Source organism: Alligator mississippiensis, chromosome 3 (genome assembly GCF_030867095.1).
Source record: "Alligator mississippiensis isolate rAllMis1 chromosome 3, rAllMis1, whole genome shotgun sequence".
NCBI classification, from domain to species: Eukaryota; Metazoa; Chordata; order Crocodylia; family Alligatoridae; genus Alligator; species Alligator mississippiensis.
Genome location: NC_081826.1, coordinates 187256540 through 187284164, shown reverse-complemented (window position 1 = coordinate 187284164; position 27625 = coordinate 187256540). Strand labels below are relative to the sequence as shown.

Below are 27625 nucleotides of genomic sequence, written 5' to 3'. Positions count from 1 at the left end.
GGTGACTGACATTCACATGCAACTATGGACAACTAGAGTAACATGCACCACTGTTTATAGACAACAGTCACTAACAACAAGATTGGACATCAGACAACTAGAGCTTCAAAAATGTTTTCACTAGTAGCAGATTGTAGAGGTAGGGGTTGTACAATTCAGCTGGACATCCATACTGGCTGCGCTAATGCCTTAGAGTGATCTTACCCTGAAACCCCATTATCAACCCCCAAAAGAACCTACAATCTACTTCAGGTTCAAACATCTTTGTCTACTGATGGAGATACTGAGTGAAAGACAGTGTGTGAAAGAGGAACATGACTAAGACTGGAAAGACAAAGAAAGAGAGAAAGAGAAAGACAGGGAGAGAAAGAAGGTCCAGAGAGAGAAAGAAAAGCAAAAGGAGATGTGGGGCCAACTAGAACAGCTTGCCAGCTGAAGATTTGCCAGTCCACAATATGTGGACATTTTTTTCCAACCAATTAGTTTTCATGACCCTTCCCAAAATGGCTTGCATGTATTTCTTCATGCTTACTTTTTCCAGCCCTAGAATAAAAGAGTGTGTTTAATCTCTTGCAAGGAGAAATCACAGCTGGCTAGAAAATTTAAACTAGTGAACCCCAGGATCTGCTGTAACTACAAAAGAAAACAATGATGACTACGGGGGTCTCAAAGTGGAAGCCATGATGTACAATTCAGTTTGCTTTGTCACCACACATTTTAGGAGCATGCTGTACAATAGTTAACTTGCATTTGCTACAGCACTGCTCAAAAGACCACATGATTACAACATGGTCCCTTTGTTTATGGCATTTTAGGTTCCAGTTAATATTCTATGGTACATACAAAGGATCAGTAGAGTTGACCTTAATGATTTGACTCCTGTATCCATAAACTCATATATTCAAATATTACCTGCACAATGATTTTGGTATTGTGAGGTTTTATTAAAGATAGATATGATGACATGTTGCCAGTCAACTGAGCAAGGTGGAGTATCCAGGAAAAAAATGAGTATTTTCCTTGGAAGGTATACTTATTTGATTAGCAGCAAAAATGGTATTTATCTGTCTCAGTTTGGAAATCTCCCATTTTCTCAGGTATTAAATGTAATGTTATTTTAGACTATTTTTTAAATGATAGGATGGGTGACAATATTCTAATAATTAAATTGATTTGATCCAGATCAAGCACCCCAAATGAAAAATATGGGAGTGAAAAAGCACAAGAAACTCTAGACTTATTCAGAAATGAAGGTGGACTGATGTACATCTAAAACAGTGCTTGAACAGAGAAAATAATAGAGACAAAGATGTTTAGACCTTTTCGAGCGAATCGTGGGAGAGAGTTATTATCATATAAGGACTGAGTGGTAGTTTGGCTAGAGAGGGAGGACACAGAGCCAATCAGGGAGGCGTAGGGGACTGAATTACTGCTCAAAGCTGTAAAAAGTAAAGCCAATCGGAGATGGGAAACAAATTAGTAACAATAGTAGACCATCATAATCAATCAATCAATCAATCACACACACACATACACATCTGACATGCACAATATCATAGTCAGAAATCGAACTCAGAAAAAATGTATAGAGGTCAAATTACGCTATTGTAAAAATATAGGACATAAAAACCAAAGAGGGTAGTTCTTGCATGTGAACTAGTAAACCTGTCCATTTAAAAAATACTGCAAGCTTGGTTCTCAATAATTAGCCCAGTGGGATGATACCTAATCATTGCAGAGAGTCAGAAATTGTGGGTAAATAATGGGCTCTTTGATTAACTGTGTCATATTTAGATTTTTTTTAAAACTGGCCATAATTAGCTCGGCTACACATTAGCATGTCTGTAGCTGAGAATCTGCCTTCATTTATAGTTTCTTTTGTATTTTAAAGAGGCAACTTCATAGTTAACATTAGGTGTAGGATGAAACTTGGCACAAAACTTACTAAGCAGAAAACTTAACCTGTCCCTCCCTCCCAACTAATAACAACCTTTGAATTTAATGAGCAGGCTGTTACTTAACTGCAAACACCTTCCACCAGGACTCATTTTATGATCATATAACTGTATGATACTTAATTTTTCTTAAATAGTACTTTATAGTCAGCTTATGAAGTGATTACATTTGGTAGGGCTCTTATCTTTGAAAGATACAACAGATGCACTACTGAAGTGATAAATAATTACTTTTTCTTTTCAGAAGACATTTTCTGTGCACTCTATCTTTGTATTTACAGTATAAAGATGCATACTCATCAATTTGCATCCACAGTTCTTAAAGTCATCATGATATACAGTTTAGATGCACATTCTACCACTGATGGATGCATTACACTCCTGACTTCAGCGTAAATAGCATGTCAGCAGTAAGTGTAGAACTTGACTCAGTTCAAAAAATGCAGCCAGACAGACTTAATTTAATGGGTTTATAATACAGAATGCACATTTTTACATGTCATTCCATGCTATGATCACATATTAAAACTAATAAAATACAGCTAAGTTGCATTTAAACAGATCCTCTGATGTGCTAGTAGGCCAAAGGGAATATCATGCCAGTGACATGCTTTGGGTTTTAAATATATATTTTTAAAGAGAACAAATTAAAAGCACACGCAAAGGTTAAAAAACTGACTCAAACCAACAAAGACAGCATCATGCAGTTACATCTGAAAACCCATCCATAACCAGCCCTTGTGCCTAGGTACGGCAGAAAAATGCAAAAAGTGACAAATCTGTCACTACTCAGTAGCATTTTCTCTACAAGGATTGAGTGGAAAAGTCTTTAGATTATTTTGTGCTAAATGTCCCAGGTAATTCAAATGAACAGTGAAAACTTCATTTTACAATACTTAGGCACAAATGGATTGAACAAAGGTCAACATTCACCACAGTGTAGAGGGAGCACAAAATGTTCTTTGCATCACTTGACTCCACACTTAAACACTGAGGGTGAAATCCTGACACCACTGAAGTTAACGGGAGTTTTACCCTTGATTTCAGCGGGGCTAAGATTTCACCCTTAAGGAAGAACATAACTGGGCATCTGGCCTTGTGAAGGCTCTCTGCACTTGGGTGATTTTTACAATAAGAAAGTAAGAGGTAGAAAAGGAGCCTTCTGCTGAGATTTTCTTGCTTTTGTGCATTTATAAAACAACATTGAGGTGTTTTGTGCCTTTAAAATAGCAATAAAGCGCACATTTAGTTTTAAACCTGCTCAAGACCTGAATGCAGCTCAGTGTTTACAAGCATCTCATGAATAAACAATGAATTAGAAATTAAATGAACACTTAGCTCTTAGAATACTGACTGAAAACCAGATGTATTGAGAACCTGACATATTATTTTCACACAAATCCCTTTATTAAATGAATTGCATTTCAAGCCCACATCAAAGTAATAACCAGTGACCATTAAAGACACATTTATTGCAATACATATTTTATATAATACCATATAAAACAAATCAATGTAAGCTGCAAATTTTCCTATCAGCATAAGAATTAGGAACCAACAACAGTGCCACTTTTTCTTGTCAGAAATGTATGAATAAAGAGATACACAGGCAAACTTCCTACATAGCAAAAGGCCCAATAATTCTGTTCTGATATCAATGACAGTCTGGATTCCATTAATGCTCCAGAAAGGATGCATTTAATATACTTGACACTAGAATCACTTGTATATTTTTGTAAACAATCACTACAGTAAAAACATACTGACTCAGGATTTGTTGACATGAAGAAATTGACTGGAATATCTATTGCTGAACAAACTTTTCCATAATAACTACTCCAGACTTGTTCCCCACATAGCAGCTTTGTTCCAGAAAAAAGGCATTTTATTCTAGAATAGTCAGTGCAGTTCCAAAGTAAAATATGTTGGATTAAAATTAAATTTTATTCCATAGGAGAAATCCAGATCTACTATGATACTTGGGTTCTTGTACCTACTCTCATAAAGAAATCCATCCTTCTGAACCAGGATGTAGCCCAGGCTCTCTATACAACATACAAGAACTGTTGGGTACTTCAGAATGGGATCTATAAGGCCCCTTCTACACATTAATTACCCAATTAATAGCACAACTCATTTAGACTGGGTACATGTACAAATTAACTATCATGGCCTAAAAATGTCCAACCAGTTATAAAGTTAGAGCTGGAAAGAATATAATAATTTTATAGCTGGTTTCTATCAGCTTTAATTTAAACATGTCTTAAAAACAGCATGTTGAGCTAGAAACCACAGACTCACCAACAGGAAATATGGAAGAAAAAGCTGTCTGTTCATTTCTGTTTCTCTCTGCAAATGTCTAAATGGAGCAAGGTAGCTGTGTTGCAGCACCTCTCAATACACTCTGCAGGTGTGTCTACACGAGACACTAACCATACAGTAACCTAATAACACTGTGCAGTAGCACTTCACACCATGGACAGTGCTAATATGCTACTGCGCAGTATTATTAGGCTACTGCATAGTGGCATCATTAAAAAGGCATTCACTGACGCTATTGTGCAACAAGTACTAAATTAAATGCAGTAACCATTGCACATTAATGATTGTGTAGACTCATCCCACATGCACTAGTTTCTGAACTGGAAGCACTGTAGTCCTAAACTGTGTGGCAGTGGGTGCTGGCCAGTAAGCCCTGCCAAGAAACATGGCTGATTAACTATTCCATTTCAGGAGTTAATCTATGTTGAGCTAATGCAAGGTGTCTCAATACGGTGCTGCCTTATGCTGTGTAGTACGCCTCAAGAGATGTTTATGTCAGGGGTTAGCAACCTTTTACTAATGGTAGGCTGAATTAACACAGATCAGTCTGAAGGTGGGCTTGTGACCTAGCCACTGATTCCCTCTGCCACTGAATTGCTCCTTACACCCTAGCCTCACAAGCTACATAAAATCACTTGGAAGTGATGGATCTGGCCCATGGGCTACAGCTTAGCAACTTGTGGTCTGTGCTATCAAAAGACCATTCTAAGAAGTACCACAATCAAGCATGGCATGCCCATTCTGTAAATCCTAGACTTCAGAAGGTACTTCAGACATAATAATGTACTTCAGATGTACTGTAGTTGTCTTGTAGCAGGGCTAGGCCCATGCAAATAAGCTCTCAGTTCTCAAAGCCCTAAGCCAGCCCTGCTGTGAGGAAGCTACACCTGTTTCAGGGTATAGTGCCAGGATTATACTTTACAGCAGTTCTTCCTAGTTAAGTCCTCTGAAGTTTGCCTTTACTTTGCAATAGAGTAAACCTCCCTCTATTCATGAATCAGAGACAAGAGACCTGTCTGTTAAATAGGTGCCTAAATACCTTTCTTTCGAAAACCTGGTCAATCTTTTCTTTGAAAACCTAGCTGGAGGATGAGAACAAGCCCATGATGATATTTCCCTTTTGCACAATGATTCAGTGGTTACATCATTCACCCAGAATACAGGGAGCTGTGGTTTAGTTTCCTTTTCTACTTGAGGGATTCAAAACCATACCTTCCACGTCTCAGGAAAGCACCCTGATCACCTGGTTACAGGCTTTTCTGGTGGGGCAGGGGAGCGGAAGGGGAGAACATTCTCACTACCTTCTGTGAAGGCTGTTTCAGTGGGTAGAATAAATGAAGTCCCATTAGTTCATTAGTCATTCAATTTAGACGCTCACCTGAGGGGAACTTCCTGGGTACATGTACCTTCTCCGACAATAATGTATATATTTAACTTCAGAGTTATTGTAGAAAATACCAAAATAACCATTGGAGCTAGGTGAGGAAGTCAAAATTCTTTCTCCCTCGTGCATGGACTTAGCTGCCACTAGTGATAGGTAGGACTAGAGCAGAAGTTTTGAAGACGGCAGGTTTGGACTTCAGAGATCGCATTCTTTACTTTCTTGGAGCTTAGATGACCAAAAAATGTAATGTAGGTGATCAAATCTGGACACACAGATGACCAGAAAAAGAACAGAATGCCACCTTAGATACCTGTATGGCCAGGGTGCCCATATGGAGCACTAGTCTTATAGTTAATTTTCCCCATGTACTTAAACCTTTATCCTCATTATTGTTGGATTAATTCTCATGAACATGAATTGCAATGATGTGCATAAATTGAGAGGAGAACAGCTATGGTAGTTTGCAAGTCAGATGATTAATTCCAAACACCAACTTAACCCCTTATGAGACTTGCTATTTTCTACCCTGTTCCAGCTGACTTGTTTCATTTTATATTGCCTCAACTAAGAAACAAGTTGGTGTAGCTTCCTTAAATAACTCTCTCCCTAAGCAACTGGTGAAGAATTACTGATGTAAATATGAGTAAAATGTTTGAAGTCAGGGTTGTTATAATTTTCTTTATTTTTTCTTGCATTTCAAGCATCCTTTTTTTTTTAACTAGCAAGCTATAATGAGATAATTGTTTAATTGGAGTCCAATTACACAAATTACGTACAAGTGTGACACATTTTGTACTCAAAGGGGAGGGGTGGTGGGGAGAAACAGTCACTTTTCAGAAATGACTCAATCCTGCTCCTTAACTGACTGGCAGATTGAAGTCTCTGAGTTTTGGGTCTCAAAATCTACTCAAACCATTTCAGTCACTTTCCCCTATGTAAGCCAGAGCTCTCCCTTCATGTAGATTTCAAATGAAATCTTTTATGAAGGCTTAATTATTCCCTCTCCCCCTGCTCCCTCCTTGTAGCTTAGTGCCTTGTAAAACTTGCTTACTGGGTTAATGGTTTTAATTCTATATTTTCTAGGAAAATTGCTACAGAATGGCATGAAAATGACTCTCCTTCCCTCATGCCACCTTAAGAAAATGATAGACTTATAAAATGAAATCCCCTATGCTGCTAGGAAATTGGGCAGTTTCTTATTGAGTCAAAGAAAACTTGGCACAGATGTGACCCACTTGCTGGCATATGGGCCTACTAACAAATGTACATTGATATGGAAGACACGTATCGAGATGGGATCTCAGATGGAGAACTGTGGGTTATTCCATTATGTTAAGACATAGTGAAAATGTATCCATCGTGTAACTACATGTGTGGCAATGGAATAAAGCCACAGATGAATCTAACCTGTTGTATTTGAGCAAAATGGCAACTGCTAATTATACAATTTCTTATTGGTAAGACAAAAAGGAAAGTGAAAGACTGTCCTCGAAGTTTTGAATTTGGAGTTGTATGCTGTGTTCAGTTCTCCATATAACGTCTTTCAAAATATCTATAGGTATTGAAAATGTTTTGTACTTATTTGGTATGAAACTTCAACAGGGGCACCGTTCTTAGAGAATTTACTATTCATAACTTACTTGACCCTTGCTTTGAAAAATATTTTTGAGGAGTAAGATAAAGACACAGCATTTTTCACAAAATTGACTCCTGTGGGACTGGCAGAATGGTTGTTTATGAACCTGACAAAGCGCTAAAGCCAAAGCATACTCCATTCTTCATCTTTTAAAAAGATATGTTATCTTCTCACAAAGCAAGCAGATCTACTAAAAATCTATCTTGACTGGAATGTTTTTGTCCTTTAAACACAGGGCATTTTTAATGATCTGCTTAACATTATTTAACTTATTTTTGATCCCTGTCTCACTTAGTAACCATACTGAACTAGAGATTGGTAACCTAAACATGCCAATGTAAATTAACATTTTCTTTTCAGTTACTACATATTATAAGTTTATTAGTACAAATAATTACTATTTTTTGACTGCACTCTATGAGAGGTAAAGATTTTGTATTCATTTGTGCCTGGAAAGCTCCCAACACACTGCGAGTGCTACCACAATCTAAATAAATAATAATAATAATTACATCATCACATCATCTATCCTCACGGAGCTGCATTGTCCTGGTGTACACCTGGTGACTGCTATTGTTGCGTTTAACATTGTGCCCTTTTGTACAATTGTTGAAAATTGTGTTCAGCACAGCAATATTTAACAGAGTAGACAAGGCCTTTTTATAAGGAGGGCAAAACACTGTGGATGGAAAAAGATTCTGTAAATACAAGACTTCTTTGTACCTCATCTCTTTGGCTTTGCCTTGAGTAAATTTAAAGGCATATATATTATTAGAAACAGGTAGCTAAATATTTAACATATTCTAAAATGTATTCTAAAACTAAAGAACTCAGTTTAGTGCATGTTACAATTTCCAGACTGGATTTTTCGGTTGAATTGGTAGTCCCACAAAGTTAACAGGGATTAATGAGAGCTTCTGCTTCTCATGGTAACTGTGCCACTGACTTTAGTTGGACTATGACCTTACTCTTAAAACACATTAACTAGAACATGTGAGTTGACACACACTAACATGTCTGTTTATGTTATGCAAGATTTACAATCCCTGGGACACAAACTGTCTCCTTTGATATGTATTTGTATGGTGTCCAGTGCAATAGGTTTTTGATATCTGATTAGGAACTATATTAATAGAAATAATAATAATTTCTGAAAAACATTTTGTTGAAAATCTTATATCTTTATTTTACAAAAGGTTTCATTGCAAACCTCACATTATAAAAGAAAAGCAACAGCCCTGCTAAGCTAGGTTCACTGAAAACTGTTCTAGAAGCAGTGATCTCTAGAGTGATAAAAGAAGAAATAAGCCACAAAGTAATTCCTCAAAAAATGTATAATAACTTTGTGGCTGGTTCCTACCATGCCTTTAACTGCATGTGTGATCAGCTGAGCCCCTGTGGCTGGGAGCCCCATCAGCTGACCCCAGCTCTCATGGGGGTGCGTGGTGTGTTCTTGTGACTGGAAGCCTTCAGTTGATCTGGATCAGTTGATGGGGCTCACGGCTGCTCAAACTCATGGTGCACCCCAGAGCTGGGAGCTCCATCAGCTGAGGGGACTCCCAGCTATTGGAGTTTGCTATTTGCTGGTGCAGGGGGAGCCCAAGATCATGATCTGGGCTATTCCTACACTGGCAATAAGGCGTGACAGAATCTGACGCATGATCCCACAATCACACTTCCTGCTGTGCATGTGTAGTGTGGCAGGAAGTGTGATTGTTGGGTTGCACATCAGATCTCATCACACCTTTAGCTGCACATCTGAACCATAGTTTTGTTTTTCCTTCAAACTTGTGCTGTATAATATCATCTTTGCACTAACTTTTTAAACCATGTAATAATGGTTCTGGGTCAGAAATAACATAGGATTTCATTTAACCCTTTTTAAATAAACAAAGTATGCACAACAAGGGTTAATTAATGCACGAGAATACTGATTCTTTAATTTTCTGCCTTTACATGCCTGTGTTGATTTTTATTTTTTTAAATTAAGTTGTAAAAAGTTGAAAAACACATTGCTATGGGTAAATAAGGGGGATTTTCAAAGTAATTACTGAGAATTAGACTGGGAGCTTTATTTAAACATACTGTGATCAAGACCAAGTCCACTGATGCATATCACAATCAAAAGGAAGAAACATGCTAAAAAATAAAATAACCTATTCAAAGAAGAATGACAAAAATCCAGTGGAATTCACATAATTTCCTCTTTTTTCCTTTTTTTGGCTGAACAGAATTTCATGTATTCCCATGTTGGTCCTTTGCATGATGAGAATAAGATTTAACAAACTAAAAGTGGAGGGTGGGAGTAAAGCAAGTTTTAAGGTATGCTACAGTATGTCATTAAGACCTCAGGAATGTATTAATATATATTTTTGACTGAACATAATATTCTTGTCTTGGAAGACAGAAATAATTTTCCCGGACAACACTGCCTTTTTGTCTTGTACATCTCAAGCTGCTCGATGCAGAAACTTGCCTTTACATTTTTGTGACAATTTTGCACAGTGAATATTAAAAATATGTATGTTTCACTACATGTTTTGTAAATATAAGTAAGTCCCTTGAGAGGGACACTGTCAACTGGAAATCTAGTTGATTTAAAAAAAAAAATTAGTAAAAGGTAGTTTCATAGAACACCTGCTCCTAATATTTACTACTAACTTTTGTGGCTTTGTAGTTACATTTTCCTACTTAAAAAACAAACAAATAAACCAAAAACTAAATTTATTTTTCTCTATCCCATTCTTTGTACAAAAGACGCACACAACATACTGTAACTGACAAAGTACCTTATTATGTGGTGGAAAGAGGGAAAATTATATACTAATCAGTGTCAAATCCACAGTTAACCAACAGGAAACAATGTTCCCACTAATCTGTATTAGTATCCTTAAACGTTAGTCCTGATAAAAGTATATGAAACACATTTTGATTAAAAATGTGATTTTTTCCCACGTTGATGAGCTTTCATTTAAACAAACTACAAATTAATGTTCAGTGGAGATTTTTCTTAAATTGAAGTGAAAAGATATTACTCATGATGCGAGTAGTAAGAAAGACTCCGTCTAGAACCTCACAAGTAATCAAAATTATTTGGTAAAAGTTAAATATTTCAACCTTTAACAGCTCATTTCACTAGTAACTATTCTGTTAGATCTACGGTCAGAGAGCTGTAAATGAGGGAGTACTGTGTCTTACCAGGAGTTTGAAAATTAAGGCGTCGCAATTCCACAGGATCTGTGGGATGATGAGAAGGAATTTCTTTGTTGTTGGGTATGCTGCTTTTTCTAGAATCAGATTCAGCCCTCTTCCTGCACAGACAAAGGAAACACAAGCACACATAAGATTTAGCTGTTGACTATACAAGTATGTGCACCTGACCTAGTTGATTATTTGGTTTCTAAAATGTTATTTGACACTACATTTCTCTAAGAATATTCATGATCCAGTACAGAAGATACAACAATTATCTGTGTTATGGTGGTTAAGGCAGCTACAGTTTGCAGTGGTAAGAAAAAAATTAAACCTGAAAATGTCTGGATGAAAATAGCTGCATTCTGCAATAGCCTGGGCACACCTACACATGCTTCTAGGGTGCTGTTGTTACTGCACCATCATTTAGTACTTTAGTACTCCAAAAGGAAGTACTAAACAATGGCACAGTAACAGCCCGTACTGCACTGTGCTGGTGGTGCATGGTTATTTTTAGCTACTACGTTGTTATAGCAAAGCGTTATACCAAGAGAGCATATTGCTACAGCGATGTAGCAGTGGCATCACAGTTTTTCCCCATGGATGCTACATCACCGTAGCGCATTGCTATGGCTACACTGTCATGTGTAGACATGCTCCCTGTTCCTCTACATCATTCTTCATCCTTGGAGGTTTTCCAAGACCAGACGAGACAAAGCTTTGGCTGGGATGATCAAGTTGGGGATGGTCCTGCTTTGAGCAGGGGGTTGGACTAGATGATCTCCTGAGGTCTCTTCCAACCCTAATTTTTTATGATTCTATGATTCAAGGCACCAGAATAATTAACTGTTATGGATATAAGTGTGAAACAGAAGAAAATCCACTCTGCCTCTGCTTTAAAAGTTAGCTGCCCACTAATATTATTAAACATATTTGTTTAAAACTTCTTGATGTCAATTAAATAAAAAATACCATGTAATGGTGCTATCTCTGCTCTATTTTTTAATATACAGAGATCTGTACTGCTTTATAATGAATATTTTTTATTCATGACGCCCTTTCAATGTTGCAGAGAACAGGCTAAATTCTGGATAAGGGATGGGAAACCATAAAATGGTTAAAAAGATACCAGAAGAAACACAGCAGATGGGGAAAAAATAGAGGCTTATTTAACCTTGACCTGGTTCTGACCAATAGGACTGAAATAGTTCAAATGAGGAGAAGGTCAAAAACCTGGAAGGAAGTTGCTATGACAGAAGTCTTGACTTTAAAGAAAACCAGGTATGAGAACAATAAGTAAAGGATGCTCTATTTCAATGAACTCTGGGAAACAGGAGGCAAGGTCCGATGTAAATATAAATTAAAACAGAAAAATGAATCCATGAAGTATGGCAGTTCCTAAAGCACATAATACTGGAGGCTCAACATCAAATTATTCTAATACAGAGGAAAGATGTAACTTCAAGAGCTACATGTGACTACACAAGAAGCTTTTTAGTTATTAAAAAATCAAAGGACACACATGCAGGAATGGAGGGATGGTCAAATCACCAAGAAAGTGCACAGAGATATAGCCCCAACAAAAAGGGACAAAAATCAGGAAAGCAAAGGTAAAAAAATGAGTTACAGCTGTTGAGATGTTAAAGACAACAAGAAGGGGGTCTACAGATATATCTGATGAAAAAGACAGATCAGGAAAACTGTCAATCTCATGCTCAACAGAGACAGTGAACTATTAACAGAAGATGCAAAGAAGGCAGAGCTGCCCTCAATATCTGTTTTACTTCAGTCAATGTACAAGCACACAGACACCAAATGCTGTGACCATACAACTATCACAATTAATATATAAAAAGGATGCAATGTAGATCCTGCTAAGCAAAGTGTCTTAGAGCCACTGTTAATAATATTTGCAAATGTATGGATGACAGGCGAGGCCCATAACTATGAAAAGAGCTAACGTGACACTCATCTTTAAAAAGGGAAAAAGGAGGACCCAGAAAATACAGACCAATTCAGCTTGACTTCAATGACTGGGCAGTTATGATATCCAGAAGATAAAGAAGATCATTAACATCCAGCCAACATTGAGCTGTTCAGCACAAATCTACCACACCAATTGGATTTCCTTTGAAAATTCCAAGCAGAACAACTTTTCTGGTGGTTCAAAGGATATAATATCCTCACTCCAGTGAGGGTTTTGGCTCAGTCACACTCTCATTATGCCATCCTTATGAATAAGATAAGGAAATGGAGGTAGATACAAAATTAGCTGAATGACCACAAGCAAAGAGCAGTTATTAATGTACTGATGCCGGACTGGTAGCGGTTCTTCAAGACAGTTTTCACAGGGGTCTGTTCTTGATCAGTACTGTTTAACATTTTTTATCAGTGAAATAGGTCAGTAAAAGACAGTGTACTAATCAACTTTACAGACCGCATAGGACTGGAAAAGATTACAAACACTTTGGAGTGTAGGATTAAAATTCAAAGGGATGTTAATATAATAGGGAACTAGGCTGTAGATACCAACACTGAATTCAACACAAATTAACTGCCACATGTAAGAAGCAAAAAACAAATTCACAAGTAAAGAATAGAGGTTAGCTGGGTCACCAGCAGCACTATTGAGAGCATCTGGGGGTTATGGTACATTCCAAACTCAATATGAGCCAGCAATATGAAACTGAAAATAGCAAACATAATTTGGGTTTCTTTAACAGAAATGCAGTATGATGTGAGAGTACCACTCTGCTTGGGGCTAGTTAGGCCTCAGCTGGAGTGCTGTGTGCAGTTCTAGGCTCTATGTTTTAAGAAAGCTGTACATGAACTGGTGAGATTTCAAAGAAAAAAGACAAAGAGATTTCAAACGTAACTCATAAGAGAAAAAGTTGCAGGAACAAAGTATATTTAGTTTGGATAAAGGAAACTTAATGGGGTACATGATAGCAGGTTTTAAATATTTGAAAGACTTCTATAAAGAAGATGGAGAAACATTGTTCTCCCTTGCCACATAGGGCTGGACATGGTGACAATGGGTTTATGCCACAAAGTAGAATTAGATAATAGCTCAGAAAAAAGAAATAATAACTTTTTAAGTGTAGGAGCAGTAGGACAATGGAATGAGCTATCTAAGGGAGTTATGGGATCTCCTTTATTGGAAGCATTCAAGAAGAGACTGGATAGGAATCTGTTTGGGACTGTTTAAGAACAGCTAATCTATCATCTCTACAGATTAGGCCAAATGACTCCTGATGTCTATGTCAAATGGAAGGCAATATATTGGCAGGAACTTTAATTTCTGCTTAAAACTGTTTTGTTTATTGTACAATTTTGTCAAAATTTTAAAAATCCCCATGCTTTGACACAGGAGTTTTGCATATTTTCCCAGGTAAATCCTCAGTCTGCCATCTGTCTTCAATGATACTACAAATAATTCAGCCTAAAATGTTCAATAGAAGGATGAAAAGAAAGACCTGAAAACTTCCCCTCATACTCCTGCTTTTGTTTCCCTCAGTTATAAATGGAACAGGTGGTGGCAATTCTAAGATGACTATTCACTCTTGAGCTACTGCTCTGTAAGTTGATCATAGGAAATCACTTTAAAGGATCATGAAAAACTGCTTCCTCCTCCTCCACATTAACCTTAGCCTTTGTCATTTCACAGAACTTGGAAGCCTAATTGAAGCTCCCTCCACAGCAGTGCACTACCTGGCTACTATTTTCACCAGATTTAAAAAGGGTACGTTATTTCTTTTAACATTTAAAAAAAGGCTATTTACTCTTGGTTCTCCCAAAAGTGAGAAACTCATGGAACTGTCTAGACAGGGGCATAATTTGCATTTTTCTACACATAGCCCTGCAGTATACATCAAGGAAGTATTAATACTGCTGAAGTATCTTACAATGACAGCTACAAACATTATAGTAAACACAAATAGCTCCAAATGCTAAAATGATACTTCAGCATCTAGGGTGCTAACTGAAGAACAACATAGCACACATATTTGCAAGAGGCAAGGATTTCTTAGGGTGGTATTTTTTATTAGACCAACTGTATAGATGGGATAGAGCTAGGGTGGCCATCATAGAGAACAGTCCGGTTGTCCTCTGTCCTCTATTAATACGAAACCCGATGCTTTTATGTCGGGTTTCATATCAATAGAGGATAGAGTAGCAGAAAACTGGAATGTCCTCTACGATGGTCATGACAGATAGAGTTAGACAAGTTTTCAAATGCAAGACACTAATGGTCAGATCATATGCTTATATTTATCATGGTTATTTTAGCTCTGTGCCTTATTAGATCAAACACTGCTATAATAATGGTGTTAGATTATGTAGTGGTTATGTGATGTGGGGAAATATCCACTAGGAACTACGATGAGATCATCAACTCATTTTCACATGTGACTTATTATAAGTCAGAATTGAATTCAGGTCTTTGGAGGTCTTTAGAAAGGCTAATGCATTAATCCATTATAATACATAAGTGCCCAATTCATCTTCAGCTCCATTTTTAGACATGAACACCATCTTAAACTTGATTAAAGTATTTTCATAAATTGATTTGTGGTATCTCCTGAAAATGCAACTGAGGAAAACATAAAATATGAAAAAATATTTTTCTCTCATAGTTAAAAGATAGAACACTGCTATAAATGCTCATACTTTTTCAGTACTGCAAACTTTATGAAATATCTAGAGCATAGTAAGGGTCTCTTTATATTTTATATGTCAGTGCCCAAGTTCATTTAGACTGACAGGCATTCTGTTCTAAATCATTATCATGATAAATTGTACTTTTTCCCTTTTTTCCTTTTTGGAGTAAATGGAGGGTGATTGTTCTTCACTTCTCACCTGTCAGGTTTACTGCTCCATTTTAATGCAGCAAAAAGGGGGAAAAAAAGTTAAATGTTAGTTGGCCAATGGCAAGAAGAGTAACCATGACAACAAGAGATGCAAGAAATGGCACTTTACAGTGAGGACTTGTAACTTAAACAAATTAAGAAATGACAGCTCATCAAAACATTTAATGCTTGCTAATCATGGAATAAATGGAGGATACAAAACTGAGTTCAAAGAGAATTGTATGCTGCTGAAGAAAAAAAATGCATTAATTCCACATTTCCTTTTAGTAATCACCTACAAAATAACGCCACCATCAATTACATCCCAGAAGGTGGTAGATGCTGGATATGTAATTTGAGTTTTACTAAGTGTACTACAAGCTGGGGAAAACACTTTCATCTACCTGGGTACAGTGAAATTTCAATAACAAATCTGAGTGTTTAAATAAAAAAAAAAAGCTAAGCGAATGAGAAATTCCTATAGAGTATCAAAGTATTACTCTAAATTGCAAAACATCTTATCCTATTTTATACAACTTAGTAATAAAATAGCGTAATTACTTTTTAAAGGTCTCTTGACAAGTAAGGTAATCATAAATCTTTCTACAATAAAGAATTAAACACGTTTCTTTGGCTTGAGAAGGAATAGCACACGTTAGAGATCTGTAGAGTATGGCCCATAAAGATGGGCTGAACTGTAAATCTACTTTATTAATTCCCATCAACAAGTCAGGTAGTTGAAACTATTACCACATATGAAAAATATAGTGCCTATCTATCTATCTATCTATCTATCTATCTATCTATCTATCTATCTATCTATCTATCTATCTATCTATCTATCTATCTATCTATCATAACATTTGGTGCTATAAAGTTTTTACTGCTAGGTCCCTGGAATGACCATATTACTTACAAGTGGTAATAAAATTTTTATAGTGCCCTTCACCATCACAAATCTTATTTTTTCAATTTTTGATTTTTCTTCCAAATGCCCCTCCAGTTTTATCTTAGAAAACTATTAGTTATCATGGCTTAAAGCATGAGGTCTTTTACATAGCTTTAGCTCAGTTCTTACTCAGGCAAAATTTTGTTTTGTTCTAAATGTCTTCGATTAATGTTCTAAACTTCAGAAGAGACTCAACGTCCATTAAAGAAACTCAACCCCTCAAAGACATGCATTTTCCTTTTTTCCCAAGGGCAGAATACCACCCAGAAAAAATACTGGCTCATGCAAAATTCAAAATGACCATATTTACTTATTTGTCCACGTGGATTTTAAGTCAGATAGCTTAATAACTCTTAGGACATAAAACAGGCATCAGAATTTAATATTGGTGATAAGTGGAAATTCCAGTGGGATACATCATGTATTTTCAGCCCTGAGTTCCTTTGTAAGTTTTGCAGGTTTGTAACATTGAATAGTTATTGTTTTCTTCTCCTTCCAAGCCCCATGCAGAGCAAAATTCATACCTAGATATGGATATGGAATCCTAAGGAATATGGAATCCTAAATTGTAGGGTCAGCCTAGGAAATATACTGTGACTCTCAGGCCCCTGGCAGACTTTACACTTAAGGTGCAATTTGTCTGTTAATCGTGTCTTGAACAGTAACCCAACCACACATGCAGGGATTTAATAGCAATGCAGGGATTTTTGCGGCTGGTTTCTATTGTGCCTTAAAATGAATGTGTAGCAGAATTAGAACCACAACTGGTCCCCACCAGGCCAACAATCAGCTGTTTATCAGCTGGCTTTGGGATCACACCAGGGCCAGCTGGAATTCCAATACAACAGATGATCAGCTCTGGGGACTGTACCAGGTCTGGTTGGAACCCCAGTGATATTCTGATACAGCCAATGATCGGCTGATTGTTGGGCACCTGACTTTCAACTTGCCAGCTGAAACTGATCCCATGTATAGCATGGAAGAGAGACGATTGTTGAATTGGGGATTGGATCCCATTGTGCCTTTAAATGAATGTCTGTCAGCAGCTTCAGAGCATGTCTACATATGGCAGCAGTGTGTTGTAGCTAGGATGGCCACAAGCATATCTTGTCCATCTGCTCCCATGCCTACACTTCAAACCTGGAAATACCTTTGAAGCCACTCCAGAACTGATCCGGTGTGGCTCTCTCATGACTTCAAGAACTTTGTGAGCAAGGCATGCTTGTAGCTGTCCTTGCCAGGATACTCTAGTCTATCACCATGGCATAGACATGTCCTCAGAATCACAATCTGTTTACTGGTTACCCTTATGCATTAAAACAGACATAGTTTCCACCAGCTGTATAACAGTGCAAGTGTTGGTTTCATTTTTTGAATTTTAGATATAATCCTGGTTTTGTCTGAAATGTATTTTGATATATAGCTTCTCCTTTGTCTAAATGACACACACACACACACACACACACACATATAAAATGCGGGTTTTGTTCTGTTATTTTGCTTGAGGCCCTGAATTTTAAAGGTGTGGAATTTTGTTAAGTATGCTAAAGAAACTTTCCCCCAATGATTCTTCCCCCTTGAATGAGTATTACTGCTACTATGACCACATAACAACTAAGCTTGGTTCCCTTTACTTTTTCATGTCTTTGTGACAAGGTATTTAGCAGAATTCGCACATTCAATGGCATCTGAAGGGACCCAGTTGTAAATGCTTCTGCTATGGTCTAGCTAGGTTCCCAAACAACTTGAGATTTCATGTTTTTTCTGTGCAAGTACTTGATCAGTCTCAATTATGTAGGATTTCATACTGCAACTATCAGTGTCTCCAGTGACAGAGGGTCCAGTTAAATATTTTCCAGTCCATTTTAAAAGAACCAAGCCTTTTATTTAAACATGGGTGACCTTTCAGATGCACTCTAAAGGCTGCAGAAGAATGCCTGAAACCTTTTGGATTTGACCTATGTTTCTTTTGTATCCTTCAACCAGGGCAGTAATGCCAAACACGGTCCCAGCTTCCTTTGTGTATTTAAGTAAGATCATTTCAACAGCTTTCATTCAGTCTGAAACAAAATTTTTCAGTGCGTCATAAACAATAGTGTTAAAGACATACTTTTTGTCTTTGTAGCAAAGAAGTACAAGCTTTACATTAACCAAAGCAACATATTTGCACTACCTTGTGTTACTCCAACTGAGGCACCTCTCCTCAAAAGTCTCATTATAAATCACAACTGCCTACATTCCCAAATGAAATGATAACTTAATAGTACAGGCAGTCCTCGACTTACAACATTTCGAGTTACAATGTTTCGCACTTACGTTTAGAAACTGACACCCTGTTTCAACTTTACAACGCCAGTTACAACTTACAACACTTGATCTGATGCAATGCCATGCCAGCAAACAAGTTCACTGCATCGCTCATCTCCCTGGAGAACATCTGTCCAAATTTCCTTGGACACTTTCTTTAAGAAAGCAGACAAAACTCCAGAAAAACCCGCAGCCAAGACTCCTGAGAAGACTCCAGCCAAGAGCCCTTTCAAAAGTCCAGCAAAGTCACCTCAAAGAAGTCCTTCCAAATTAACGTGATTGCTATTTACAATATAAATATATTAATGTAGCTATATTACTCATCTATAATTGATCGAGTACAAAATTCTGGGGTATTTTTGGTGAAAATAGGGTATTTGGGCCTTGGCAATCCCCCATTTATAACATTGTTTCTTATGAGAAAATTGGTTCCGAGTTGCAAGGTTTCGACTTAAGATGCGGTTTTCAGGAACCAATTGTGTCATAAGTCCGAGGACTGCCTGTACTGTTAATCTCAAGATTAATAGTCTAAGTCTGTTTACAGAAGCTGTCTGTGGACAAACGTCCCACAAAAGAAGTACAACTCACCATTACTGAGGTCATCAACCTGATTCCTTTCCTTCAGAACACGTAAGTCACATCGAGATGAGGGCAGACATGGCATGTGGCACCACAGACCCATCTGTGGCACCACACATGTAGGAGATCCTGGGGTCAAAAAAAACCCACACCAAAAAAAAGCAGGGCGGTGCACATGGCAGCAGCACGTGCCCCCCAAATGGAGCCTGGCCAGCCAGAGCCACACTCTGGCTGCTGGTCAGGCTCCCAGCTACAGAAGCTGCAGTTCACCGAGGCCCCCAGGACCCCAGATAAGACTTGTGGAGCCAGGACAGTTACTGGATTCAGCCTACCCCACCTGAGGGAACCTGCTATGGGTCAGCGCATGTGTGGCATAGATGTTCCCCAGGGCAAGCAGCTGCGGCACAAGGTGTGCTGCTGCTACTTGTCCCTGGGGAAACAAACATCCATGCTCGTCTGGACACGTCCATGATAGTCCGAGTCTCTCCACCTCTTTTTAACTTTCTAATTTGCGTTTCACAGACTAGGCAGATATCATCCTTTCTTGCCCCCTGTTTATACCTGCTATATTTATGCCCAGGGAATGCTTCAGAAGCCTCTCTCTAAAGCTTTCTTTTACTCCATAAAAAATGATGGTTTGCTACTTTTCAGAATGTGCATACTGTTTCAAACTCCTGTGACTGCTGGACTCCCAGCTCCATGCTATGTCCAGGCATCAATTACCATTTTTTTCTGAAAGTTTTTTGTTTAACCTCCCCGATGCTAGATAATCTCTTACAAAGTCTTCCTTATAGATATTAAAGTTACAGAACACCATTTTCACATATACATCCTTATAAATGGTTCCATATTTTACAAAGGTCTCTGAACATTCTGGGAAAGGCCTATTCCTTTTCAGAATACAGTGCTTTACAGTTATATTCAGCTTAGTTTCCATTAATTTATGTAATGGCCAATGCATAGTTCATTTATTTTCCCATTCAATTCCTTTGTAATTTACAAGCCTCCCTTTAAACTCATGTTTAGCATAATGAAAATGTTATTGACTCATTGCATATTGGCATTCTCCACTTGCCCCCCTCAACTTACACTGTTTCAAAATAAGTCAACTTCTGATATGCATGTCATGCATTGAAAGCTTGTTGAAAACTTTCCAGCTGAATTGTCTACAGTCAGGAAAAACTGATCCAACCAAGAATAAATGTTTTGCAGGAATACACTGATTTTATCAATGTTTAAAGAGGAAAGTACTGAAATGGGTTTTTAACTTTCTTATTTTGACTTCCATATCATATACAAAATTATAAATTCAAAATGCAATACTTTGAAAATCTCATTTCAAGGAAAAATTCTGAGATTCTGGCTTTTTGCCTGTATTTGGGACAAAACAAAATTTTAACATACAGGCTGGAAAAACTGAATCCTGACCAGCTTTATGATATAATGGAGTTTCTGCTTAGACCTTTCTCAGATACCTTCCTAACTGTCTTCTCCCTAAAAGTTTTGAAGAAACCATATACATTCTCCCAAAACTTACACTGTAATTTAATGTGAAACTTCCTCAGAATTTAAGTTTGTTTGGATTACTGTACACTCCAGTAAACTGTTATAAATATGACTTTTACAACTCTTTGGCATAACTTTTGAATTGGACCCTGGTTGCAAAACCATGGAGATGCATGGAAAAAAGCTCCAATTTTTTTTTTTTAACTCAAGAACTGGGTAACCAGAGTCTGGGTTCTGCATATGCTTCAAGATTTTACATTGCTCATCATAGTAATACATGAGCTTCTACAAGCAGACCCAGAAACAAAGTAACCCCACACTTTTCTATTTTTCTGTTAGTGAGCCTTCTACACTACTCTTTTTGAATTTTTTTTGTATCTTATAATGACTTCCCTTTGTGCTATGTCTGTGGACAGAGAAGTATCAATAGAAATAAAGGTATGATTTCATAGTTAAATGGTGCAACTTTGTGTGTGGATACTTATACATTTATCTTGCACTGGTCAGCATGCTGGAGCAAGCTATTCTGATATGAACAGTTGCATACGAAAAAACCTGCATCCAGAGTAGGGTTAGCACCAGTTTGATTATCGTAATTTGTCATGCTGATTTTGTTAAAGTGTCTAAAACTAGATGCAGATAAACCCTTAAACATTTTTCTTCTTTTTCTAATATACTAGGCATTTGCCCAAGTGTCTCTAGTGATGCTAGCAGCTAACAGACAAAAAAATGTGTCCACTCCTTTGCTGCTTATGGGACTGTCTTCACCCCCTTGATAAGCATATTTTATGTGCATATGTGGTGCATGCCAACAACTTTTGGGCAATACACTGTAAAGGGAGTACTTATCATACTGTGATTATAATCAATATCCCCTGAAGCAGTCACTTATCTGCATTATATATATATATATATATATATATATATATATAATGTTTACTGCTACTGTTAGCATTTTTACTTTTTAGGGGTTTTGGAGATATTTTAGTTATGATTCCTAAGAATGGTTGGATGAATTGAATATTTTATTTCCAACCTGCTTTCAGCATCCCATTTTTGTAGACTGACAGCTACAAGGAGGGGTTCACTGGTTGTTAATCAATGAGGATCAGACAGTAGGTACAAACAGGAACCTTTATGAGGTATAGCATCTCCAAGTAACAGACTGTCTAGTGTTTTGCTGTATGATTATGACCCTAAAGGGCATCTTTATAAATATATTTCTGTTTGGATTCCAAAGCCAAGGTTGCCTCAGGATTGTTCTTTACTGCTGAACAAACAACTTCTCTTTCAGAAACCTGAAGGCTTCTGTATTAAAGTTCAAATATTTTATACTGCAGATATTTGGGAGTGGGAGAAACAGAAGGGCTGATGACCATCATTTTAAAAAAAATCATTGCTAAGTTAAATCAGAAGGCAAAAGTACTACTGCTTTGCAGAAGGTAATTTTATAAATGTAGAATATTCAAAAATACACTTCCACATCTTTAAAGCATCCTCAGTTTTCAAGATATTTAAGTTTTTGTCAGATGTATTTGCTGCTTAGTGCTACCAATTATGCCATGTTCATATGCTCTCAAAACCACTTGGAAAAAATATTCAAACCATAATAAATAAATAAATAAATAAATAAATAAAAAATACATCCTTCTCAAACCTTTAGGCCTGGTTCTTTCCATCTTAGCCCTCACATTGCATTTTCTAGTGAGCAAACTACTTAGAAATGATTTACGAGTCTGAATGGTAGTACTGTGTACTCTCTGCACAGTGTAAATGATTAAGTGCAGTACAGGGAGTAGAGGATTAGGCCTCTTGTATAATGACAAAACCTATGCCAATCTCTTGTATAGTATATTTTGTGGTGTATCAGAGAGGATACAACAAAATTCAATAAATGTATCCTGAAGTTTATGATCTGCTTGCAATGTTGGTGGTAAAATGGGGGTAAAGACAGGGCATTCAACTTTAAAGTGTAAAAATTCTTATAAATACATGGTCGAAGTCCTGCTGTCAGGAATTAAAAGTTCAAGTTCCTCAATGGAAATAAGAACTGTGTCTGCTTACACCAAGGCAGTCACAGGTTTACATCCCCCAGTCAAATCATTATGTATGTACATACAAGTACATACACGTGCTTTATACACACACAGCTATGTATACATTGAAAACAAAATAAACTCATTTTAATACTACAAATGGTAATACAGTGCCATCAACAGAAAAGTGAATTCCAAATCACCATCATTACAGAAAAGTTGCACCAGGGGTTCTAATACAAGACCGTGGCTCTTGTCAGAAAACATTATCAAAAATTTCATTGTTTCATTTTTAATCACTGAATGCATTTAATTGTATGAAGTATACCCATAAAGCCAGTGTCGCTATGTTAGAAATGATATACAATATGTATTCACATTTTTGGTTTTTTGTTTTTTTTTAACTGGAGTATGTCTGCTACATTTTTTCTCTGGGTCCATAAATTCTTGTAACTCTCTTTTGGTTTATACTGACTACTCGCATTGAGTGTCACTGGTCTAAAAGAATCTCTGGTGTGCTAAGGAAACCATTTACATATGCAGCAAGACCCACCAGATAATATTCATGATTGTAGTGTACAAAACAACTTTTTAGCCGATGCCACTGTATCCTAAAGTGGTCAGAATATTGAAATATTACCTTAGTTTAAAAAAGATCTACAGTATATGGTAAACCTACCTTTTATAAAGGAGTATAGCTATGACAATGCAGATGATAAACACTACTGCAAGAACTGGTCCTACAACCCAAATCAAGCCTTCTTCTTCATCTGTAATTGGCTGGGGATCGAGATCCATTGACACAACTGGATCAGAATATGGGCTGGTTGCATACATGGTCTATAAAAAAAAAAAAAAGAAAACGTACTTAAATACATAATAACAGGCTTCAGAAATAATTGTCCTAAAACTAAAAAAAATTGTATATAGAATATTGTGGCATGGCAAAAGGTTAGAATATGTATTATCATTTGATAAATCTCACACTAAAGAGATTAACAGATAACAATTTTTATTATTTTATATAAGCTGTACGAAAATTATGACCGATGATAAATAGCCAACTGAGGTAATTAGGTCTTGTAAGATTTCACAATCTAGGTAGGCACTGGGAAGGTGAAGAAACTGGTGAATGATGGAAAAAAGGAAAATGAAAGAAGAGTGAGTAAAATGATGTCTTGTTTGCATACTTCATTTTGTTCATATACATAACTGTATAAGGGAACAGGTGTTTAAAAGCTCCCTGGATGAAGTATGAAAGAGATGAATTGGTGGAGTGTAGAAATACTGTGAACGTAATCAGGAAAACAGCATCAAAGACTTGGGTGGAAATTGGCCTTATGTTAAGAACAACATCCAGGTTGGCCAGGATATGGATCAAACTGGAGAGTGAAGAGACCTCACAGACAGGAGGGTTCCATGCTGGAAGTAGTAAGAAGAAGCTTGAATTTGAGACAGAAGCCAGTTAAGAAATTTAATGAGAGGCTTGCCACAGTCAGAAAGGTAGGTAATATACCTGACATTGATCATATCATTTTGGATGGATACAAGGGTGTTATATTGGACATCAGAGAAAATACATTGCAATAGATGATATATGAAAGACTGGATGAGGATTTAAGTTGCGTGAATGCAGAGAGATAGATTCAACAAATTTTTTTAGGGATAATGGTGAACTGTGGATAACGCAGTCAGAGAGGAGTCAAAGGTAACAAACTGAGGGCCTGTCTATAAAGGAATCCTCAGAAAAGCTCATTTAAAAACTGAATTAGTTAAAACACACTAAACCCCTGTACGGAATCTCTTATTTAGATTTAAGATTGCCTCATCTTAGCCTAGCAAATGAACTGAGCTAAACCAAAGGAAGGGCATTTTAAACCTTAACAAGAATGTCCAGAAAGAGGTTACTGCATTTTAACTTAAGCATTTCGGCTATGGACAGAAGTTACACATAAACCGGTTTAAGTTATCAGAAACTGGTTTAAACCTGTAACAGAACAGAAGTTCAGTGCACATAAATGAGTTTCAAAATGGCTGAAACTGGTTTCCCCCTCAAGTACAGAGCTTCCCTGCCCTGCTAAACTTACTGCTGGCTGCAATTGTGGACTACAAATCCCAGAGGCACCTGAAAGCAGGAAGAAGAAGTGATGAGCAACCCTGCAGAGTCCTGCTCTTGTGATTCCGGACTACAAATCCTGGAGACCTTGGGGGCAGCAGGAAGAGGAAGCGAACACACAGCCCATGTAGACTATGTGCCAGAGAGATGTGCTCTACTGTCCTTCAGCTTCTGCTCTGAGCCACTGCAGGCATGTGGCTGCATATCCTGAATCAAAAGTGAATGTCTGCCCAGTTGTTTCTCAGTTTAAGCTCTGCAGTTTAGACTAACCTGCAAAGACTCAATTGATTCAGCCTTGGACTTTTTGACTGTGTGTACTTAGCCTTCATGTTCAAACCTTTAGTAATAGTTTGTTTAATTTTTCTGGAAAGAAAGGGTGTAGAGTTGTAAAGATGAGAAGAAAAGATGATGAGATATTGCTGCAGAAGAGAGTTCAGTGTTCTCCCAAATGATCAGGAACTGCTAACCCTGTGTTCTTTACAGTCACGTTCTTCCTGCCCACTTGGTTGCCAATAGACAATTTTATGAAAAAGTTTGTTTACTCATTTAATAAAAGCCAAGCTCTTCACTAAACAAAATGGTAGGTTGGGTCACCTCATGGTAACAGCATTAATGAATTGAGGAAGCCAATAATTGGTGTCAACTTTATTTCTGATGCAGAGACACCAGAAAATATAAAGGTTTCCCTCTGTCCCCCTTTGCAATATCCATAGTTACTAATTTTACAGGCCAGAAAAAGCCTGAACACAGAATTAGCTACATTGGAACAGCAGTATATAATAAAGCTTCCTATTTGCTAATCAAAATGTATTACACAGGCTGACCATAGATATAATGTTCAACTGTCTTCTGATCTAAGAGAATAAATGGGCTTAATATAGAGTAAAGGGTTTAAAATTGATGGCATGAAAAACTGAACATATTTGTCTAGGGATCAGGCAAGCACAAGTCATATACCATTGTCTATTGCTTTTAATAACAACTTTTCTTCTAAGGTACATAGAAAAATGTAAGTATCTATGTTCCACTGTGCTTCTTGAAGCACTCCTGACCTATGTAGTTTTGTGTTTCAATGTTAGTTAAAGACGAAGTGTTCTGTGCTATGGCAATACTACACTGCCATCAGCCTATCGGTCTTGTACAGGTAGAACCAAATGTTAAAGCCAAAATGGGATGACAAGAGTATAACAGTGTGATAAAAACACCCTTCTATAATACTAATAGGCTGATACCAAAAAGAGGTTTGAAATTCTATGGCTGCCTATACAAGTGCTTGGGCCAGAAGGGATGCATTTTAATTAGAGCAGTTCCTGGACAGCTGTTCTAATTAAAAGACCATAGCGTCATGTGCATTAGCCCTTGCATGTTTAAAAAGGGCCATGAGACACTAACTAAAGCTCATTCGATGAGCTTTAGCTAAAGCGCCCCCGTGGCAATTCTGAAATGCACAGGGGCTTAATGCACGGGATGCTGCACTGATGCTAGAGTGTTCTAATTAAAATGCACTGGAGCATGTACATAGGCAGCCAAAGAGGCTAAGTGGGCTGTGTTCTAGCCTAGAGTTCTTTCAGGAAACATTTTGGGGGGCTCAGTGCTAGCATGCTTTGCTGTAAATAGTTGCTGTAAATAGTTAGATAAACCCAACACCTATATGCCCTTTCATCCCAGGAACAGATGGCAGTCTGGGTGTCTGGCAGTATGCTCCCTAATTAGTTCCCCATGACATTAGGTTTTATTTTACTGGTGACTGTCTACTTCTATCTTAAAAATCTAATAGTACTCACAATGCCTAAAGACAAACCTATTTGCTAGTAAGTTCTAAAACCTTAGGAATAATTTTGTGCATAAAATATTCTGACTGTGCAAAATACAGAAACTCTTGTGGATTCTAAAGCTGCAGAGGGGGGAACAAAAGTATTTGGAACACAGGCTCTGGACATGGGAGCATGGGAGGTTTATTTTTTTTTATAGAAACTCTCTTCGCTGCCTATGACCCATAACTATCTGCCACACAAATCTCTTCCTCAGAGTTTGGATACCAGGGCAAAACTAACTTTTCCTAACATCAGTTTGCAATTGAAACAGCACATAACATTTTCTGATGCCTAACTATAAGGGACATAGGTATGTTTTATTATATCAGGCTTTTAAGTAAAAAATGCTCATGCCAAATCTTTTGTTATGCTTATTTATATTTAAGGCAGATTATGTTAGCCTCAGCTAATGTACAAAATTAAACAAGTAACACTGCTTTGTACTGCAATTTGTGACACACAGATTTTCAGATTTCTAATTTTGTACCTGAAACCTTTGAGATTTTTTAGATGAAGCCCATGCTGTATTTACAAAAAGAGTTATACTTCTTATTTCAACAGCTGTAAACTCTGAGTCCCTGTTTTAGGTTAAATTTTCAATGGTTTGTGGAACTGACACTGATTTTGCAAAGGCTGTTAATAAAAAAATTAGGAAAGGGACACTTTTGTTTTATATTGGGACTCTATCCAAAATAGATAGAGTCCCAAATGAAGTAGTTGCTTCATTTTTGAATGAAGTCACAAGTACAAAGGCAGACTACCCAGAATCTCCTCTCCTTATTTTAAAATATGCAAACACCCTACGAATTTAAAACACAGCCCAGTTGGGCTGAAGATCATTCAGGTACTGGAAGTCTCTGATGACTTCTAGAGTAGGTTCAACTGCCTGAGCCCAACAAATGTACCTGTCAGGCTTAGGAACCAATTATAAAGATAGTTTGCAACATACTTCATGTTAAAATGTTCATGTGAGCTGTAG

General features: G+C 37.2%; 1 protein-coding gene across 14 annotated transcripts in view; it reads right to left on the bottom strand.

Moving 5' to 3' along the window:
• PTPRD (protein tyrosine phosphatase receptor type D) overlaps nt 1–27625 on the bottom strand; it is a 2106329-nt gene that overhangs the window by 110469 nt on the left and 1968235 nt on the right. For all 14 annotated transcript variants that reach the window (XM_059724729.1, XM_059724732.1, XM_059724733.1 and 11 more), the window contains 2 exons: nt 23396–23556; nt 10496–10608 (listed from right to left, as the gene is read on the bottom strand). In XM_059724729.1, coding sequence (XP_059580712.1) covers nt 10496–10608; nt 23396–23556 — 274 coding nt within the window. The remainder of the gene's footprint in view (nt 1–10495; nt 10609–23395; nt 23557–27625) is intronic.